Source organism: Salvelinus alpinus, chromosome 29 (assembly GCF_045679555.1).
Source record: "Salvelinus alpinus chromosome 29, SLU_Salpinus.1, whole genome shotgun sequence".
Taxonomy (NCBI): Eukaryota; Metazoa; Chordata; class Actinopteri; order Salmoniformes; family Salmonidae; genus Salvelinus; species Salvelinus alpinus.
Genome location: NC_092114.1, coordinates 33,626,012 through 33,648,733, shown reverse-complemented (window position 1 = coordinate 33,648,733; position 22,722 = coordinate 33,626,012). Strand labels below are relative to the sequence as shown.

At 45.0% G+C, this 22,722-nt stretch overlaps 1 protein-coding gene across 2 annotated transcripts in view; it reads right to left on the bottom strand.

Moving 5' to 3' along the window:
* LOC139558538 (protein Jumonji-like) overlaps window positions 1–22,722 on the bottom strand; it is a 93,952-nt gene that overhangs the window by 40,759 nt on the left and 30,471 nt on the right. For both annotated transcript variants that reach the window (XM_071373711.1, XM_071373712.1), the window contains exons 2-3: window positions 12,888–13,011; window positions 4,779–4,899 (exon numbers count right to left, since the gene is read on the bottom strand). In XM_071373711.1, the coding sequence (XP_071229812.1) occupies window positions 4,779–4,899; window positions 12,888–13,011 (245 nt within the window). The remainder of the gene's footprint in view (window positions 1–4,778; window positions 4,900–12,887; window positions 13,012–22,722) is intronic.

The following is a 22,722-nucleotide window of genomic DNA, read 5'->3' as shown; positions in this document are numbered from 1 at the left end:
TTAGTATACTACCATGTTACTGTGTCCACCACTGTTCATTAGTATACTACCATGTTACTGTGTCCACCACTGTTCATTAGTATACTACCATGTTACTGTGTCCACCACTGTTCATTATTATACTACCAGTGTACTGGGACCATTCTCTATGCTTAGAGCAGTGAGCTGATGAACTGTGTATTAAGTCAGAGCTGGACAACGTCACCTTCTCTCCTCAGCTCAGTGGGTCGACCGCTTTACCGGACTGACCCTAGCCTCTGACCTCTAACCCCTGAGCTTGGCGGCCATCTTAAATCAAGGTAAGCCAGGTCAATATTCAGGCTCAGAGAAAGGCTGTGTGGCGGTTGTTATCACCAATGACATCACTTAAAAAAAAAAAATCAGGACCAGGTCAGAAGACACCCATGACATTATCCATGACATCACATGTGCTGATTGGTTCTGGAACATGGGCAATGCCACCCAGTCCAAATCTGATCATGATAGAACAAACATCTTCTCTTCAGCACTGCTGTATAGTTTGTTGCGATGGTGCAGTTTTATTCCTTTGATACGCCTACTGTCTTCAGTGAATACATGCAGCTTGCAGAGAATAGAGAAACTGGAACAAATAATGTGCATGGCAAAGCCTTGCTCCATCTCAGATCTCACCTACTGTGTTCACTAGGGGGTGGCAGGGTATACAATATCACAATGTGCGATAACACACTCCTCTGCAGCCAGTATTGTGATCAAGTTTATTCAGACCGCTCTGTGAGAGTATGTAGTTGGTTATTAATATCCCTAAGGCTGCCATCTTTATAGAGGCTTGGTAAAGCGGTTTAGAGAGCAGGAGAAAGAGCGAGAGAGGAGTTAAAAGGAATTATAAAATGAGTCTCAGTGACAAGAGGTTGTTGACTTCGAAACCAAACATGAATAATAACTTAAATGACAGAGAGAAAGACAAAAAACACTGGAACACACATGCACTGTGGGTAACAACAGTAAGAGCAGTAACAGTGCAGGGTAACTGAAGATGGTTCAGGCAATCCTCTGTGACTTAGTGTGATACGTTTTTTGTGCCTGGCCATCTTATGCTACAGTAACTAGCTACACAGGGTTAGATATCTCACCTGCCTGTCAGATACATTGGATATACTGACAGTTTAAACTGCCCTGAGTCATTACAACACTATAGTAGGCAGGACACAGCCCGTGATTCGTCAAGAGATGTTCTATATAGCTAAACACTTCACCTGTAAATAGTACTATTGATGAGCTGTAAAGTCACAACTCAATAGTACTATTATGGGTTGCTTTTAAAAATGGTGGGATTCCTTAGAGGGAGTGCAACATATTATCATTCACATAGGGCACCACTGATTATACACTGAACAAAAACATAAGAGCAACGTGTAAAGTGTTGGACCCCTGTTTCATGAGGTGAAATTAAAGACCACAAAAATGCTCCACACATCCCCCAAAAATATGTCTCTCAGACTGTGTTTACATCCCTTTTATTGAGCATTTCTCCTTTGCCAAGATAATCCATCCACCTGACAGGTGTGGCATATCGATAAGCTAGTTATTAAACAGCATGATCACTACACAGGTGCACCTTGCACTGGGGACAATAAAAGGCCACTAAAATGTGCAGTTATCACAACACAATGGCACAGATATCTCAAGTTGAGGGAGCATGCAATTGGCATGCTTACTGCAGGAATGTCCACCATAGCTGTTGCCAGAGAATTTTGTTAATTTCTCTACCATAAGCCACAACGTGATTTTAGAGAATTTAGCAGTACCGCCAACCAGCCTAACAACCGCAGATCACGTGTAACCACGCCAGCCCAGGACCTCCACATCCGGCTTCTTCAAGTGCTGGATCGTCTGAGACCAACCACCCCGACAGCTGATAAAACGGTTTGTGCAGACAACCCAAGGATGTCGTCCTCACCAGGGTCTTGACCTGACTGCAGTTTGGCGTTGTAAATGCTCACCTTCGATGGCCACTGGCATGCTGGAGAAGTGTGCTCTTCACGGATAAATCCGAGTTTCTGCATACTCACCGGACATGTCACCCATTGAGCATGTTTGGGATGCTCTGGATTGACGTGTACAACAGTGTTCCAGATCCCGCCAATATCCAGCAACTTCGCACAACCATTGAAGAGGAATGGGACAACATTCCACAATCAACAGCCTGATCAACTCTATAGTGAATGAGAAGTGTCGCTCTGCATGAGGCAAATGGTGATCACACCAGATACTGACTGTTTCTGATCCACACTCCTATTTTTTTTAAAAGGCATCCATGATCAACAGATGCAGATCTGTATTCCCGGTCATGTAAAATCCATAGACTAGGGCCTTGGGATTTGGGAATGTCATTTTAGGCGAAAATTTGCACACAAAAAGGGCACGGATCCTTATTAATGTCTACACTGTATTTCTGATCAATGATGTTATTTTAAAATGGACTTTTAAAAATGTATATATATATTTTTTAAATGACATTTCTAAGTGACCTCAAACTTTTTAGTGTATGTAAATGAGATATGCATTTCATTTTCGATAAACGTGCTCAAATTTCTAAAAACATGTTTTCACTTTGTCTTTGCGGGGTATTGTGTGTAGATGGGTGAGAAGACAGAAAGGAAGCGCATTACTAACTTAGCATTCATTAAAACAAACAAGCAGCTCAATGAGCTCTACTTGGCTTCTGCTACTGAGGAGAACTGGCTTCAATAAAATCACCATAAGATGTGGAGCTTTAAGACTACGGTCACCATGGCTGAACCCTGTGTTTCCTACTTCAGCCTGGGTAGTGTAGCTGGGAACTGGAGAGAAAGGGAAGACGAGGGAAGCACATCTCCAGTACTTAGCAGGGAGGGGAGGTCCTGGTGCCTGATCTCCCATCTCGGTGTCCTGCGAAGACAAACATCACCCAGATCCCAAACGCCTCCCTTGGACCCACCTCCCCTCAGACACAGGGACCCTCCCTTGCCCCCCAGGACGCTGCAGCCAAAACCATGCACCTGCGCCTCCCCCTCCTCCCCCTTCCCTCTCTTGTTATTGCATTGCCAGGTGTGAAAGGTCCTGGCAGCTCCTCAGTCAGCCACCCTGTTATAGACTGGCGTGGGCTGCAGATGCCAGGGCCAAGAAGTCGTCCTCCACACACACAATACACACCAAAAGGCCTGAGCCATTGCCAAGCGCTCTGTGAGCCGGCTGCTCATTAAGAGAGGGAGAGCCTGCTTTTATTTCCTGCATGAGAACTAATGAAAAGCACCCTAGTGAACACAGGCCTGTTGTTGACACTACGCCTGTCTCCTTCTCTCCTCCGTCTGTCCATCTTGTTCCCTTGCTCTCCTTTTCAGGTTTGCCAGGCCTCAATGACCAGGTCTGCTGGACTATTCAATAACAGGTACAGCAAGGCCAGGTACTGCAAGATACCACATGCGTGCACACACACACACACAAGGGTGAAAATAGGACAGGTGGAGACAGTGGCATAGGAAACATGCAATGGCTGGCTACACAGAGGGTCTCATAGTGAGAGAGATTACAGGGCCAATCTATGTGCTATGGCTTCTGCAATACAGCATATGTAAATGAATTATTAGCATTTAATGTAGCTGGGAGTGTGTGTGTAGCAATGCATTTAATCCACAGTGACTGGTCTGTTACAGGCCGAGGACCTGCCGTTTGAGAGCGAAGCCCTCCCAGTCGCTCACACCACCCCTGTTCCCCAGTCTCCACCAGCCCACCCCAGTATCCTCCAGTCCCTCACCAGTCTCCTTCTGCCCTTCCTGAGGACCAGTCTCCTGTATCTGCATCTTATTAACTAAACAAACATTTCCCAGGTGACAGTCAGCCAAGAGGTACAGAGCACCACGTCAGAGGGGAACCCTACAGGGAATGACCAGGCCAACATGTTCAATCTGGGCACAATATTTCACTCATATACTATATAGACGGTTTTCAGAGTCTTCACCCTAACTTTATCCAATCTCCACACACACACACACACCGATCAGACAGTCCTCTCTCTCTTTATACTAGATCTAAAGAACCCATTAGAGTTCAATCACTTGAATCTCAGAGGGAGAATAAAAAGGTGTAAGAAGCACATGTACCAATTTTCAATTTCCAAATAATTGTCTTATTCTACTTCCCATGAGAATGAGCCTGAGGGGCGAAACGGCGTGAGAGAAGCTCTTGAAGCGGAGTTCTCCCAAGGCCTTTACAGATTACAAATCACTAGTACAAATGACATGGCAACAAGCTAATTGTTGTATTTGAATGCATTAAGTTTCTCCTAAATTATTAATTGGAAACGCTCAACACATCTCTTAACTCCCTAATTAAAAACATTCTGCCTTTTAAAAACGAACGCTGGTTAAAGAGCTCCCATTCTTCAGAATCAAACTCGTCTTTACCCTTCACTGTTGATGCTGTCATGTCCCATTACTGAGAAGAGAATACAGCAGGAATGAAGTTAATTAATAAAAGACGGCAGAGGCTTTCATACATTTACCAGCACATTTGTTCATTTTTGCTTTGATAATTCTCGCTCCCACACACACACAATCCCATGACAAAAGAGCACTGAATTAACAAATGCTGACATCACCTTGTTCAAAACACCTGACACCTTGGCTGTACTGCAGGCCATGAAAAAAAGTACTGTAGAGTTCCCCCTGATTCACTACCTTCACTCGGCCAAAGCTGCTGCTGAGCAGAGAGCGCGCAGAGAGAACGATCTCTCCAGAGTATAGGTTAACACCACTCACCTCTTCTTGGCAGGACCATCCTCAGAGTACTCGCTGCTGCCATTTGTGCTCTGCAACCGCAACCCGTCAGCCTTGTGGCCCTTCTGCCCCAAGCCGTTGAGCTGGCCGCGGGCATGTGAACCTACAGAGACAAGAGGACAGGGGTTAGAGACCATGTCGTGTACTGCTAGGACAGGTTGACCGGAGAGAAACGCGGTGAACAAAGTAAGAGGGCTGATGTGTGTTTGGAGCCCGTGGGCTGAGCAAAGTGAACAAGTCCGGACTCCGGAGAAAGGAGCAGAGCTCAGAAAGACATTCAAGTCAAATGAATGAGCACATAATTGAAGAGTAGCCAAGGCAGAAAAACTAAGCGAAACCCTCTTTGTAGGTAGTACAAAGTGTGTACTACCTGGTACTGGAATTTCTAGTCGACACATCACCCTCCTATCACATTTCTTAGGACTGGCGCCTTAAATGATGTGCCAACCCCAAACCACAACCCTAACAGCAGGTGTCAAAGGAAAATAAATTAGAATGGTAATAATGACATAGAAGCGAACGGTTGAGTTGAGCGGTGGCTTCCTCTGAAAACTTGTTTGGCGCTCATGCAGCTGGTAGTTAAAGTCTGTACAGAGTGAAGGTCACTACCTGACAGCAGGAGGCCAGTCATAGACCCTGTCATGGCTGTTAACTGCTCCTAACATTGCTCTGGTAGTATGAGTCAGACCATAGAGGTGCTCAGGGAAATGACTGGTTAAGGTTTGGTGTGTGTGTGTACACAGTTGAAGTCGGAAGTTTACATACACTTAGGTTGGAGTCATTAAAACTCCTTTTTCAACCACTCCACAAATGTCTTGTTAACAAACTATAGTTTTGGCAAGTCAGTTAGGACATCTACTTTGTGCATGACAAGTCATTTTTCCAACAATTGCTTACAGACAGATTAATTCACTGTATCACAATTCCAGTTGGTCAGAAGTTTACATGCACTAAGTTGACTGTGCCTTTTTAAACAGCTTGGAAAATTCCAGAAAATGATGTCATGGCTTTAGAAGCTTCTGATAGGCTAATTGACATCATGTGAGTCAATTTGAGGTGTACCTGTGGATGTATTTCAAGGCCTACCTTCAAAATCAGTGCCTCTTTGCTTGACATCATGGGAAAATCAAAAGAAATCAGCCAAAAACATTGTGGACCTCCACAAGTCTGGTTCATCCTTGGGAGCAATTTCCAAAAGCCTGAAGGTACCACATTCATCTGTACAAACAATAGTACGCAAGTATAAACACCATGGGACCACGCAGCTGTCATACCGCTCAGGAAGGAGACGCGTTCTGTCTCCTAGAGATGAACGTACTTTTGTGCGAAAAGTGCAAATCAATCCCAGAACAACAGCAAAGGGCCTTGTGAAGATGCTGGAGGAAACAGGTACAAAAGTATCTCTATCCACAGTAAACCGAGTCCAATATCAACATAACCTGAAAGGCCGCTCAGCAAAGAAGAAGCCACTGCTCCAAAACCGTCATAAAAAAAGCCAGACTACGGTCTGCAACTGCACATGGGGACAAAGTTCGTACTTTTTGGAGAAATGTCCTCTAGTCTGATGAAACAAAAATAGAACTGTTAGGCCATAATGACCATTGTTATGTTTGGAGGAAAAAGGGGGAGGCTTGCAAGTCGAAGAACACCATCCCAACCGTGAAGCACGGGGGTGGCAGCATCATGTTGTGGGGGTTGCTTCAGGAGGGACTGGTGCACTTCACAAAATAGATGGCATCAAGAGGAAGAAAAATGAGGTGGATATATTGAAGCAACATCTCAAGGCATCAGTCGGGAAGTTAAAGCTTGGTTGCAAATGGGTCTTCCAAATGGACAATGACCCCAAGCATACTTCCAAAGTTGTGGCAAAATGCCTTAAGGACAACAAAGTCAAGGTATTGGAGTGGCCATCACAAAGCCCTGACCTCAATCCAATAGAACATTTGTGGGCAGAACTGAAAAAGCGTGTGCGAGCAAGGAGGCCTAACACCTGACTCAGTTACACCAGCTTTGTCAGGAGGAATGGGCCAAAATTCACCCAACTTATTGTGGGAAGCTTGTGGAGGGCTACCCGAAACATTTGACCCAAGTTAAACCATTTAAAGGCAATGCTCTTAAATACTAATTGAGTGCATGTAAACTTCTGACCCACTGGGAATGTGATGAAAGAAATAAAAGCTGAAATAAATCCTTCTCTCTACTATTATTCTGACATTTCACTTTCTTAAAATAAAGTGGTGATCCTAACTGACCTAAGACAGTGAATTATTACTAGGATTAAAATGTCAGGAATTGTGAAAAACTGAGTTTAAATGTATTTGGCTAAGGTGTATGTAAACTTCCGACTTCAACTGTGTATATATAATATATTCAGGGTTAGTAGGGTGTTCAGCTGGCAGAGAGACACTTTAGGCCCCAAGTCTTTATATGCTCTCATGATTCACTCATGTAGGCCTCCTTGGAGGCACAAAGGGCCACACATGCTAACAATGACGAGAGCAGTAACACTCAAGACAGTGAAGATTGTCACGCCGTTGACCTGCAGGTTGTTGGTGGAACACCTCCCTGAAATGTACCTTTACAAATCATCCTTTCGAAATAATCAAAATTAGAGCTTTGGCTTTGAATGACTTTAAAGAACACTTTCCTGATTTCACGAAGCTTATAAAAAGGCACCAATAACTCAAAGGCATCTACACTAATCTGCGCATCGCTAATCAGTGGTAGTATGTGACTGGGATAATACTCATACTGAACATAAACAGCCTGGCGTGGGGCCATCTTGCCTCTTCTCTCCTCGGAGTTGTTTTACACATGTCGGTCTCACATCAGTGCCATTGTGAGGGGCCGGGCAGTGAGGAAGATAGAGACAGGGACGCAGACCGCGAGTCATGGAGGGAGCCACACTGGGCTGGGGCCTAAACTCTTTACCCTGGTCCCAGTGAGGCCTAGCTGGGAAGGAGGATGTCGGCTGATCCGTAAGGGTCTGTAATCAGATTTATGCGTGCTTAACTAAGCTCATCGCCTTGCCATGTTCCTCCTGCTCTCTGGAGAGAGCGAGCGAGATGGAAGGAAGGAGAGATGGAGAGGTGAGGGGGTGCGTACCATAGCGAACCACAGAGTGTAGCCCATTAGTGGGAGGTGGAGTAATGCAGACAGGAAGCCCAGAGGCAGATATAAAATATTAACAGCCAGGAGAGTGGCATTACTTCAGATTAATCACCTTTACAAACAGAGTGATTACGACTGAATAATGCGGTTTCTAATGGAGCAAGCTTAGGGTCTGCTAGCTCACTCACTGTGTGCTGTGGCCATCACAACTATGGCTAGTGACAATATATATTTTTTTCTCTCAAAGCTTTTATGACACAGTATGATTGGGACCATAGTGTGTATATAAAAATAAACAATATGTGTGACATTTGGGATTTTACCCCATTTGAATTAATTTCCAACCACTTCTGACAATAGATCGTGATCCTGGAAGGGGAATGCTAGGAGACAACACTACAATAGAACGTGATCCTGGAAGGGGAATGCTAGGAGACAACACTACAATAGAACGTGATCCAGGAAGGGGAATGCTAGGAGACAACACTACAATAGAACGTGATCCAGGAAGGGGAATGCTAGGAGACAACACTACAATAGAACGTGATCCTGGAAGGGGAATGCTAGGAGACAACACTACAATAGAACGTGATCTAGGAAGGGGAATGCTAGGAGACAACGCTACAATAGAACGTGATCCAGGAAGGGGAATGCTAGGAGACAACGCTACAATAGAACGTGATCCAGGAAGGGGAATGCTAGGAGACAACGCTACAATAGAACGTGATCCTGGAAGGGGAATGCTAGGAGACAACACTACAATAGAACGTGATCTAGGAAGGGGAATGCTAGGAGACAACACTACAATAGAACGTGATCCAGGAAGGGGAATGCTAGGAGACAACGCTACAATAGAACGTGATCCTGGAAAGGGAATGCTAGGAGACAACACTACAATAGAACGTGATCCAGGAAGGGGAATGCTAGGAGACAACACTACAATAGAACGTGATCCTGGAAGGGGAATGCTAGGAGACAACACTACAATAGAACGTGATCCAGGAAGGGGAATGCTAGGAGACAACGCTACAATAGAACGTGATCCAGGAAGGGGAATGCTAGGAGACAACACTACAATAGAACGTGATCCAGGAAGGGGAATGCTAGGAGACAACGCTACAATAGAACGTGATCCAGGAAGGGGAATGCTAGGAGACAACACTACAATAGAACGTGATCCAGGAAGGGGAATGCTAGGAGACAACACTACAATAGAACGTGATCCAGGAAGGGGAATGCTAGGAGACAACACTACAATAGAACGTGATCCAGGAAGGGGAATGCTAGGAGACAACGCTACAATAGAACGTGATCCTGGAAGGGGAATGCTAGGAGACAACGCTACAATAGAACGTGATCCAGGAAGGGGAATGCTAGGAGACAACGCTACAATAGAACGTGATCCTGGAAGGGGAATGCTAGGAGACAACACTACAATAGAACGTGATCCAGGAAGGGGAATGCTAGGAGACAACACTACAATAGAACGTGATCTAGGAAGGGGAATGCTAGGAGACAACGCTACAATAGAACGTGATCCAGGAAGGGGAATGCTAGGAGACAACGCTACAATAGAACGTGATCCTGGAAGGGGAATGCTAGGAGACAACACTACAATAGAACGTGATCCAGGAAGGGGAATGCTAGGAGACAACACTACAATAGAACGTGATCCTGGAAGGGGAATGCTAGGAGACAACACTACAATAGAACGTGATCCAGGAAGGGGAATGCTAGGAGACAACGCTACAATAGAACGTGATCCAGGAAGGGGAATGCTAGGAGACAACACTACAATAGAACGTGATCCAGGAAGGGGAATGCTAGGAGACAACGCTACAATAGAACGTGATCCAGGAAGGGGAATGCTAGGAGACAACGCTACAATAGAACGTGATCCAGGAAGGGGAATGCTAGGAGACAACACTACAATAGAACGTGATCCAGGAAGGGGAATGCTAGGAGACAACACTACAATAAAACGTGATCCAGGAAGGGGAATGCTAGGAGACAACACTACAATAGAACGTGATCCAGGAAGGGGAATGCTAGGAGACAACACTACAATAGAACGTGATCCAGGAAGGGGAATGCTAGGAGACAACACTACAATAGAACGTGATCCAGGAAGGGGAATGCTAGGAGACAACAATACAATAGAACGTGATCCAGGAAGGGGAATGCTAGGAGACAACACTACAATAGAACGTGATCCAGGAAGGGGAATGCTAGGAGACAACACTACAATAGATCGTGATCCTGGAAGGGGAATGCTAGGAGACAACACTACAATAGAACGTGATCCAGGAAGGGGAATGCTAGGAGACAACACTACAATAGAACGTGATCCAGGAAGGGGAATGCTAGGAAACAACACTACAATAGAACGTGATCCAGGAAGGGGAATGCTAGGAGACAACACTACAATAGAACGTGATCCAGGAAGGGGAATGCTAGGAGACAACACTACAATAGAACGTGATCCAGGAAGGGGAATGCTAGGAGACAACACTACAATAGAACGTGATCCAGGAAGGGGAATGCTAGGAGACAACACTACAATAGAACGTGATCCAGGAAGGGGAATGCTAGGAGACACACTACAATAGAACGTGATCCGGGAAGGGGAATGCTAGGAGACAACACTACAATAGAACGTGATCCAGGAAGGGGAATGCTAGGAGACAACACTACAATAGAACGTGATCCAGGAAGGGGAATGCTAGGAGACAACACTACAATAGAACGTGATCCTGGAAGGGGAATGCTAGGAGACAACACTACAATAGAACGTGATCCTGGAAGGGGAATGCTAGGAGACAACACTACAATAGAACGTGATCCAGGAAGGGGAATGCTAGGAGACAACACTACAATAGATCGTGATCCTGGAAGGGGAATGCTAGGAGACAACACTACAATAGAACGTGATCCAGGAAGGGGAATGCTAGGAGACAACACTACAATAGAACGTGATCCAGGAAGGGGAATGCTAGGAGACAACGCTACAATAGAACGTGATCCTGGAAGGGGAATGCTAGGAGACAACGCTACAATAGAACGTGATCCAGGAAGGGGAATGCTAGGAGACAACACTACAATAGAACGTGATCCAGGAAGGGGAATGCTAGGAGACAACACTACAATAGAACGTGATCCAGGAAGGGGAATGCTAGGAGACAACACTACAATAGAACGTGATCCAGGAAGGGGAATGCTAGGAGACAACACTACAATAGAACGTGATCCAGGAAGGGGAATGCTAGGAGACAACACTACAATAGGACAACATAAGTAGTGTTTTTAAAATGGCTGTCCCAACCACACAGTTATGACCACAATTTAACCCTGGACCGAAGGAGACAGATATCCTATTTAGTAACTGTAATGTCTACTGCGAGTACTAAGAGTAAAATTAAAAGCTCTACCCAATAATAAGTCTATGTGGCCTAGGCTGGTCTAGCAGTCTAAGCTACAGTCACTTCTGGCACACGTCTAGTGTTGGCATAGGTTCAACTCTGGCCTACTGCTCTTTGACACCACCTCCATCCTTCCCACTGTCATCCTCAGAAAAGACCATAAATATATTGAAAAAATAACACGTTCATAACAAGTCCAGTGGATGTGGCATGTGAGAATGACATGCTGCAGATTGGCAGTCTGTTACACTCTCTCTCAGAGAAGGCCAGCCTTATGACCAAGGCACTGTGCCCTATGCCACTACGTTCTAGCCAAAATTGCCACAGTTCCATCCCCTGAGGTCTCAGTGGTCAGTGCTAAGGGACAGACAGGACAAAGCCGGTGCCAGTGGTGTTATGGGGAAGACAGTCACTACCATCCACCAGCTCCAACGCAGACAGTAGTTCCATCAATAGAACTGAGCTACGCCCTCTGAGAACCACGGGGGGAGCGATATGGAGAGGGAGATTGAGGAGGGCAGGGGAGCCGGAAGAAAGCTTCCTGAGCAGCAGTAACCAGAGGCCTATTGATGTAATGATGCCTTCCATCTAGGGAGGAATAACAGGGAGAAGGAGAGAGCGAGAGAGAGGAAGGAATGGGACGCAGACGGGCATCACGTAATTAGTTCAATAATGCAGAGAGAGAAAGAGGAAAAGAGATGGACGCCTGCCAACAGTGAGAGGTAAAGTGGTCGGGGAGATGGCATGATTGCCGGTTATGGATGGGAGATAGACCGCCGGCCCCCTGTCTGACACGCTTAGGGACTTGCAGGGTTGGTCCATTCCCTCTGCTGTTGGATCCATGGGTGTCTGCAGGCAGCTGGCTCCAGACAGCCAGCCGGACACACCCCCTCTAAAAGAGACCGACAACACTGCAGAAGGAGGAGGGGGTGAGAACACTACCATCACAGTAGTGTTTGACTGATTCTCCAGAATAGAGGACAGTTTCAGCCAGTACAGTGCAATCTGTCAGCGACAGAGCCTGTAACCTAGATCTGAACTGAGGCTTCCCCTTGCCTGCATAGCACGTTGTGAACCTCCAGAGGCCTTCCGCTCCCCCTCAGTCTCGTCAGTGACAGCGGAGAATAGGTTCAGAGGCCTGTGTGAAGTTTAATCTGCTAGTTGGCTGTGGTTTGAAGCAGAGAGGAGACAGAGCAGGGTGGATTGAAGCACAGCGAAGGTGTCAAACAAAGCAGCATCAGATAGCACAAACCAGACTTTATCCTAGGTGTACACACACACACACACACACACACACACACTGAGCTCCATGGACTTTATATTGCACCTGCTTAGAAAAAAAACCTGCAGCATCCTCTCTGTTTCATTGTGTTTACCAAAGCACCTTCACTCTGAAATAACTCCATATTAAACATGTCACTATTCCATCACAACTACCAGATCATTTTCAGCTAGTCCACTGTAAACAACTAAACACAGTAGCCCAGCACAGGTCTATGAGCGTCCAGACAAAAGGCTGACTGGGTCAGTGGTGGAGAGAAGAGTCCCTGGAGAAACTCACCATTTGTGTATTTGGTTCCATCTCCAAGCTGCCTTTTCTGAGCAGTCTTGAACTCCTTCAGGGAGAGATAGAGCACCTTCCTCACATCCCTCTCCTCTGACCAGGGGATCCCATCTATGTCATCCTAAAAACACAGGACAGCTGGTTAGCAATAGGATGTTACCATAACACCGCATAGTAGATGACCAGACATTAGCATAACACTTACATTAGCATAAGATCAAAAAGCATTACAAGTAGCACCAAATGCACCATGTTTCTCACAACATAACCATGACCCACAGAAGACAGAAAGGTGATTCCTCGCAAAACTAGAACAAAACCATGATATTTTGGGTCCTTCGGAAGAAGCATGACATATTTCCTATTTACAGTTGAAGTCGGAAGTTTACATACACTTAGGTTGGAGTCATTAAAACTTGTTTTTCAACTACTCCACAGATGTCTCGTTAACAAACTATAGTTTTGGCAAGTCGGTTAGGACATCTGCTGTGTGCATGACAAAAGTAATTTTTCCAAATAGTGCTTACAGACAGATTATTTCACTGTATCACAATTCCAGTGGGTCAGATGTTTACATACACAAAGTTGACTGTGGCTTTAAACTGCTTGGAAAATTCCAGAAAATGATGTCATGGCTTTAGAAGCTTCTGATAGGCTGATTGACATCATATGAGTCAATTGGAGGTGTACCTGTGGATGTATTTCAAGGCCTACCTTCAAAATCAGTGCCTATTTGCTTGACATCATGGGAAAATCAAAAGAAATCAGCCAAGACCTCAGAAAAAGAAATTGTGGACCTCCACAAGTTTTTTTTTGCCCTCCACAAGTCTGGTTCATCCTTGGGAGCAATTTCCAAACGCCTGAAGGTACCACGTTCATCTGTACAAACAATAGTACGCAAGTATAAACACCATGGGACTACGCAGCCGTCATACCGCTCAGGAAGGAGACGCGTTCTGTCTCCCAGAGATGAACGTACTTTTGTGCGAAAAGTGCAAATCAATCCCAGAACAACAGCAAAGGGCCATGTTGGAATAAACAGGTACAAAAGTATCTATATCCACAGTAAAACGAGTCCTTAATCGACATAACCTGAAAGGCCGCTCAGTAAGGAAGAAGCCACTGCTCCAAAACTGCCATAAAAAAGCCAGACTACGGTTTGCAACTCCACATGGGGACAAAGATCATATGTATGTGAACTTCAACTGTATATTTGTTCAAATATACACTGAACAAAAATATAAACGCAAGATGTAAAGTGTTGGTCCCATGTTTCATGAGCTGAAATAAAAGACCTCAGAAATGATACATTTCTGATAAAGTAATCCTTCTAACCCCCCCCCCTCCCCCTTAGAGTTAGATGCCCTATTGTAAAGTGGTTGTTCCACTGGACATCATAAGGTGAATGCACCAACTTGTAAGTCGCTCTGGATAAGAGCGTCTGCTAAATGACTTAAATGTAAATGTAAATGTTCCATACGCACAAAAGGTGTATTTCTCTCAAATTTTGTGCACAAATTTGTTTACATCCCTGTTAGTGAGCACTTCTCCTTTGCCAAGACAATCCATCCACCTGATATGCCACACCTATCAACAAGCTAATTAAACAACATGATCATTACACAGTGCTGGGGACAATAAAAGGCCACTCTAAAATGTGCAGTTTTGTCACAACACAATGCCACAGATGTCTCAAGTTGAGGGAGCGTGCAATTGGCATGCGGACTGCAGGAATGTCCAACAGAGCCGTTGCCAGATTTGAATGTTAATTTCTCTACCATTAATTTCTCTACTCCGTCGTTTTAGAGAATTTGGCAGTACATCCAACTGGCCTCACAACCGCAGGCCACATGTAACCACACCAGCGCAGGACAACCACATCCGGCTTCTTCACCTGCCAGATTGCATGAGGTGGAGGGGGGTGCGGAGGAGGATTTGTGTCTTTAATAAAGCCCTTTTGTGGGGAATTTTTATTTCTGACTGGCTGAACCTGGCTCCCAAGTGGGTGGGCCTATGCCCTCCCAAGCCCACCAATGGCTGTGCCCCTGCACAGTCATGTGAAATCCATAGATTAGGGCTTCATGAATTTATTTCAGTTGACCGATTTCCTTCTATGAACTGTAACTCAGTAAAAGCCTAATCATTTATTAATAGGGAGAATATGGCTGTCTAGTATGACTGAGGTTCCAGTAGTTTCCTTTGGCTGACAGACAGAAGATGTTATTGAAACCAGTGTGACAGTCATCTTAAACACACCACTTCCTTTTCCTACAGAACCATTTCATCTGACAATAAACCTTCCATCCCAGTACCATTTGTGGATAGACAGTCAATGAAGCACCGATAGTTACAGCAGTACACTGCCAGGAAAGACCGAAGAATGGTATGGTGACATGGACTTCCAATACAGGACACAAACTTTCCAACATGCTTCATTGTTAAGGTCTCCAGTGTCTGAGTACAGAAATAACCTGCTTCCTACACAGAGCAGATTTACTGTATAACACTTATAACCCTGCTTCCCCTCACAGTACAGCGCTGCATCCTACACACAGTGCAGCTGTACTAGGCTACTGTTTGATGTGTAACAACACTAATGATGAGGAAATTAGATTAAAACAAGAGTGAACAAACACGCTGGATCTCTACTGAAATAGCGGTAGGGCAATTCCATGGTAACGGAATTACTCTCAGATCTTTCACTTGAAAATGTATATCAAACAAAAACCATTGATTTCAAAGTTTAACAAACCATAGAGCTCTATGAACAAGTTCCACTTTTACCAAAACACACAGGAAGAACTGTACAGATAAAGTTTGGTAACAGAATAAAATTGAGGGAGATTTAACTGTAATTCTGTTACCAAATTTTGCATCTGCACAGTTTCCAGTAAAGTTGAAATCATTTTTTTTTACTGTGTAAATTGTGCATAGAGTTGTGTTTTGTTGAACTTTGAAATCAAATGTTTTTTCTTAGGCATACATTTTCAAGTTACTGTGGAATTGCCCTGTAGTTATCATCAGTAGCAGCCTTCACTGAGATATTGCATGATAATCAAAGTGTTGGTGGAGGTTAGACTGTCTCCTCCTGATGAAACGGAGGGGTGACAGCCATGTTTCCCTGCCCCCCCCCCCCCCCCCACACACACACACACACACACACACACTCGACTGTCTTTTGCTGATGCTGTGCACCACCACTCCTCATTACACTTAGCTTCGACTGACAAACACGCAGGCCCCCACCCACCCACAGGCGACACTTCTGGCTTTGAACTCAGAGCTGACCAAGAATTTGCATTAATTATTATTTTAAAAATCCTCTTTGAGGCTGGCAGACTGCCAGAGTGATTTCCTCATCTCCCTACATGTAGTGACGCGACGTTGTAAACTGCGGAGTGCTGGACATCATTAGCCGAGAGCCCTGAAGAGACTCAACAAATGTTGCACATTTATTTTTACAACAAAGTCAAATGTCAACGGAAAAAGAACTGCGAAAGGAGTCAAAAAAGTTCACAGCCCTCACCGGAAACAACTCAGCACTGTTACATCTTTTAAAATGGGACTTTATTCTGTGGATCGCTGGCCTTAACAGACATGCAGCCCTGTCCATCTGCTTAGTAAGGGCTAAACTCCTTAGACCCATAACTAGGTCTCAGCTCCTCTCTAAACCCCCAGACCTACTGAGTCATACATCACATGTTCATCCGACCAACAACGGTATGGAAATCCAACATTACTATTGTGCCTTTGCTGTACGTAAAGCCGGTTCTGTCAAATGGCACAACCGGCAGTTTGACTGACGTGGGTAGGCAGAGAGACAAGCAGAGACACATGAGTGGGTAGTTAGACAGGCAGCAGGCCGTCGAGGGGGCTGACTGATGACGGAGGGATGCTAGGCCTCTTCAGAGAGAGGGAGATTCAGGCTGCTGGCAGAGCAGAGCAGGGCCGGGGCTCAGATGAGAGCTGTGGCGCTGGCACCACCACAGAGACAACACGCAGCACTGAGCTGACACCCCCCGCCCGCTGACACCCTCCCCTCCCGCAGGGAACCCACAGCCTGCTAATGAGCGCTGGGGCCTCTGTCTACTGGAGCAGCCCGACTGGCACACAGCACGCTCTGCAACACACACGTTTTAGGGGCCCCAAAGGGACTCAGAGCACACTGCCTTTCATACCACAGTGCTCCACCTTGGCAAACACAGCGAACAGAAAGACACACGGAGGATCCTCTAAACGACATCAAGAGCTTCTACTCCTTTAACATTCCCACTGAGACGAGCCAGGATGGGAAAGGTGGGTAGTCCCATACAGAGACTAAAGGTGGGTAGTCCCAGACAGACGTCTGTCACAGCAGACGGAGCCACTCTACATCAGACGACACGCTGGCTCCCTCATCACACTGTAAACACGCGCCAGTAGAGACTGTTAATAGACGCCAAAAAGAAACTCCATATCAACTTGTGAACCCTTTAGCGTCTGGAACATCCCCAATAGGCTTCAGGAAGAAACGTAGTCGACACCTGACTGTTCGGAGGCTGCTGTTTACACTAGAAGCACTGTGGTATGGTTATTTATACAGGGTTAGTACCAGGGTCTAAGGCAGGGACATTTGCAGCTGTCTTAAAATGGGAAACTTCACATTCATCATTTCCAGCACCACCCCAACATGTGAAAATGGTGTGTTTCCAATGTTCTCATTGTGCGATTTTGACCAATTGCTTGTCGTCATTGAAAAACACTTCTCTACCCTTTTTACTACAAAACACACCATTTTCACATACAGGGGCGTCAGAAAGTATTCATACCCCTTGACTTATACCACATTTCATTGTGTTAGACTGAATTCATAATTGATTAAATATATTTTCTCAATCATACAATACCACATGAAAGTGAAAACATGTTTTTAGAAATGTTTGCCAATTTAAATATATAGTTAAAAGTATTCATACCCGAGTCAATCATTTGTAGGAGCACCTTTGGCAGCAATTAGTTACACCGTGAGTCTTTCTGGGTAAATCTAAGAGCTTTCCACACCTGGATTGTACTTAGTGTTTCAAGCCCTGTCAAATTGGTTGTGGATCATTGCTAGACAACCATTTTCAGGTCTTGCCATAGATTTTCAAGTAGATTTAAATCAAAACTGTAACTCGGCCACTCAGGAACATTCAGTATTTTTGTTAAGCAACTCCAGCGTAGATTTGGCCTCGAGTTATGTTATTGTCCTTCTGAAAGGTGAATTCATCACCAGTGTCTGGTGGAAAGCAGACTGAACCAGGTTTTCCTCTAGGATTTTAACAGTGCTTAGCTCCATTCCATTTTTTTTTTATCCTGGAAAACTCCAGTCCGTTTTTTGCTGTGTTACTTTAGTGCCTCGTTGCAAACAGGATGCATGTTCTGGAATATTTTTTATTTTACTTTTTTACAGACTTCCTTTTTATCCCCCTACGCTGTCAATTAGGTTGGTATTGTAAAGCAACTACAATATTCTTGATTCATCCTCAGTTCTCTCCTATCACAGCCTTTAAACTCTAACTGTTTTAAAGTCACCATTTCCTCTCCGGAAACTGAGTTAGGAAGGACACCTGTATCTTTGTAGTGACTGGGTGCATCGATACACCATCCACAGTGTAAGTAATAACTTCACCTTGCTCAAAGTGATATTGAACGTCTACCATCTACCAATAGATGTTCTTCTTTGCCAGGCATTGAAAACCTCCCTGCTCTTTGTGGTGGAAATTCAGTGCTCGACTGAGGGACTTTACAGATAATTGTATGTGTGGGGTACAGAGATGAGGTAGTCATTCAAAACTCATGTCAAACACTATTATTGCACCCCGAGTTAGTCCGTGCAACTTATGTGACTGTTACATTTTTACTCCTGAACATATTTAGGCTTGCCATAAAACAAAGGAGTTGAATTCTTCAACTCGACAAACTAATAAATTAAAAACTGAAACGTCTTAACATTTCGAAAAAAAAGAATTCCACTTTGACATTAATGGGGTATAGTGCGTAGGCCAGTGACCCCCAAAACAATCTAAAGTGTAATTCATTTTTAATTCAGGGCGTAGCACAAGACGTGGAAAAAGTCAAGTGGTGTGAATACTTTCTGAAGGCGCCATGTTGACGACGTCGGGATGGCGCTGGAGATGATGATTAGAACCTTTTTGAAATGTCCTTTTAAGAGCAACATGCGTAGTAACGGGATGAAGGTGGAGGTCCCTGTGGATCTTATAGAGCAGCTGGTGAGATGTCCCATGTTATCACGTCACTGCGTTGTAAACCCCTAACACTTCCCCTCTAAAGCCACCTGATCCATTAAGACCAGGACTAATAGAATAACCTGCACAGAGACAACAGTTTCATCTGTCAACTAACATTGCATGATGGATGGAATAAAGCTTGAATCTATTTGTAGAAATAAAGATCAAGAGCTTGGGACTAAGGTTTTATCTGCAAAAAGATGATTCTGAGATAATTGGCTTTAAAAAGTTCCAAACGCGCATTGATTTGAATTGTGTCAGCAATTTTTTATCTGGTCTTCTCTTGAATTGGGGTATTTAGTGTACTATATACAGTGGGGAGAACAAGTATTTGATACACTGCCGATTTTGCAGGTTTTCCTACTTACAAAGCATGTAGAGGTCTGTAATTTTTATCATAGGTACACTTCAACTATGAGAGACGGAATCTAAAACAAAAATCCAGAAAATCACATTGTATGATTTTTAAGTAATTAATTTGCATTTTATTGCATGACATAAGTATTTGATACATCAGAAAAGCAGAACTTAATATTTGGTACAGAAACCTTTGTTTGCAATTACAGAGATCATACGTTTCCTGTAGTTCTTGACTAGGTTTGCACACACTGCAGCAGGGATTTTGGCCCACTCCTCCCTACAGATCTTCTCCAGATCCTTCAGGTTTCGGGGCTGTCGCTGGGCAATACGGAGTTTCAGCTCCATCCAAAGATTTTCTATTGGGTTCAGGTCTGGAGACTGGCTAGGCCACTCCAGGACCTTGAGATGCTTCTTACGGAGCCACTCCTTAGTTGCCATGGCTGTGTGCTTTGTGTCGTTGTCATGCTGGAAGACCCAGCCACGACCCATCTTCAATGCTCTTACTGAGGGAAGGAGGTTGTTGGCCAAGATCTCGCGATACATGGCCCCATCCATCCTCCCCTCAATACGGTGCAGTCGTCCTGTCCCCTTTGCAGAAAAGCATCCCCAAAGAATGATGTTTCCACCTCCATGCTTCACGGTTGGGATGGTGTTCTTGGGGTTGTACTCATCCTTCTTCTTCCTCCAAACACGGCGAGTGCAGTTTAGACCAAAAAGCTCTATTTCTGTCTCATCAGACCACATGACCTTCTCCCATTCCTCCTCTGGATCATCCAGATGGTCATTGGCAAACTTCAGACGGGCCTGGACATGCGCTGGCTTGAGCAGGGGGACCTTGCGTGCGCTGCAGGATTTTAATCCATGACGGCGTAGTGTGTTGCTAATGGTTTTCTTTGAGACTGTGGTCCCAGCTCTCTTCAGGTCATTGACCAGGTCCTGCCGTGTAGTTCTGGGCTGATCCCTCACCTTCCTCATGATCATTGATGCCCCACGAGGTGAGATCTTGCATGGAGCCCCAGACCGAGGATGATTGACCGTCATCTTGAACTTCTTCCATTTTCTAATAATTGCGCCAACAGTTGTTGCCTTCTCACCAAGCTGCTTGCCTATTGTCCTGTAGCCCATCCCAGCCATGTGCAGGTCTACATTTTTATCCCTGATGTCCTTACACAGCTCTCTGGTCTTGGCCATTGTGGAGAGGTTGGAGTCTGTTTGATTGAGTGTGTGGACAGGTGTCTTTTATACAGGTAACGAGTTCAAACAGGTGCAGTTAATACAGGTAATGAGTGGAGAACAGGAGGGCTTCTTAAAGAAAAACTAAGAGGTCTGTGAGAGCCGGAATTCTTACTGGTTGGTAGGTGATCAAATACTTATGTCATGCAATAAAATGCAAATTAATTACTTAAAAATCATACAATGTGATTTTCTGGATTTTTGTTTTAGATTCCGTCTCTCACAGTTGAAGTGTACCTATGATAAAAATTACAGCCCTCTACATGCTTTGTAAGTAGGAAAACCTGCAAAATTGGCAGTGTATCAAATACTTGTTCTCCCCACTGTAGGTAGAGAACATTGAACAGAACAAGGCTATGTCAATAACTCAATCTTGACAAATGCAGATAGAAAAAACCATAGACCCAATCTCTTGAGATGTCTGTAGTACTGATGTGAGACACATGACTAAATAAAAATGGTCTTGTGAGGAGAACAATAATAGAAACAAGGTCACTGCAATGAGGAATAAAAGATGACTTGTTCTTCTAACCTACTGTGTACTGTAAGAGGATTGGCTGAGCTGTTTGGTGCCGAGAGAAAGAGGAATTAAGTCCATCTAACCAAGCAGGAAGTTCACACACACACACCCTAATTTCACAGTGAAGGAGAAGGAAAAAAAAGAAAAAACACAGACACACAGGAGAGGGGTTGTCCCACTTTCAAAACAAAAGGAACACGCGTGCGTTAGTTCACATAGCAGACTAATAATAGCCTGCTGATGATGGTCTGGATCTCATCAACCAGAGAATGTGGGCCAGGAGCCAACTGAGATCAGGCTGAAATGTGTTAGTACTGTATAACACCCCCCCCCCCCCCATATCTCTCCCTCTAGGCTCCACATGTGTCCCAGATGCATAGCTCAGTCAGTGCTGGTGTATCTGTAACAGGAGGGGGTTTTCACACAGATTTACGCAGCACAATAGCTCTTTCACAGCCCCCCCCCAAAATAACTTTTACTTGGCTTACAGATACACGTGACAAGCTGCAAATTAATTGGAGAGGTTCCAAAGCCAACAGGATTTCACCAAGTCACCTGTCACAAAGGAGTGTTCTGGAACAGTCCATTCCAGAGTGCAGGGCTGAGCAGACCAGGACAAGGGCAGAGAGAGAACCTAGGGTTAACTGGTGTGTGAGGAACTTCATGTCGTCATCTCATTTCACCTGTACCTCAGCGCATTGGAATGCCCGCGACGTATCCATAGGGTCTCCCTTGAACACCCTCATGCTGGGATTGACCACATCCCTGTTCCCAGTCGCAGACCCACAACACTTCCATCTGCACCAACAGCATTCTGAAACATTATCCCGTTTCGGGGACTTTGGAAATGTTAGGGGCTGCCGACGCCGAGGGGGGAAAGAGGGGTGTTGCCTCGCGTCTCCTCGCTGTATCCCTGTGTGTGTCCTGCCCTCCCCTGTACCCAGCGGCCGACAGTAAACACCCTGAGAGAAAACACTGTTGATCTGAGACACACTGCCAGACTCCATATAATGAATTTAACCGAAGGAGGGATGTAGAGAGTGGTTTCTCTTCCTCTTCACTCTCTCATGCCACACTCACTCGTGCCAGAGCTAAAGCCAGCTGAGCATGTCTAAGTGACAGACTGCCACTGCCATTCAGCCCTGTCGAGCACAAAACGCTATCAGACTCAAACTGGAGCAGAAAGGAGAAAGATAATGTATGATTTAAAGGAGCAGGGAAAGGGGGGCAGTGATTATTTTGACAGACAAATGGCAGAGTGAATTCCTTAGGAGCTACAGGGAGGTTCCAGGGCCCAAGTTTGACCAATAAAGAGGCTTTATCAACCAGGCTGACCACCCTTGACCAGTGGTGACTGGTCAGTCCAGTCTTCAGACGACTGAAGGAGAAACAGAGTCCACCTGGTCAGAATAACAGCGTGCGTGTGCGTACACTGGAACCTCAGTGGATG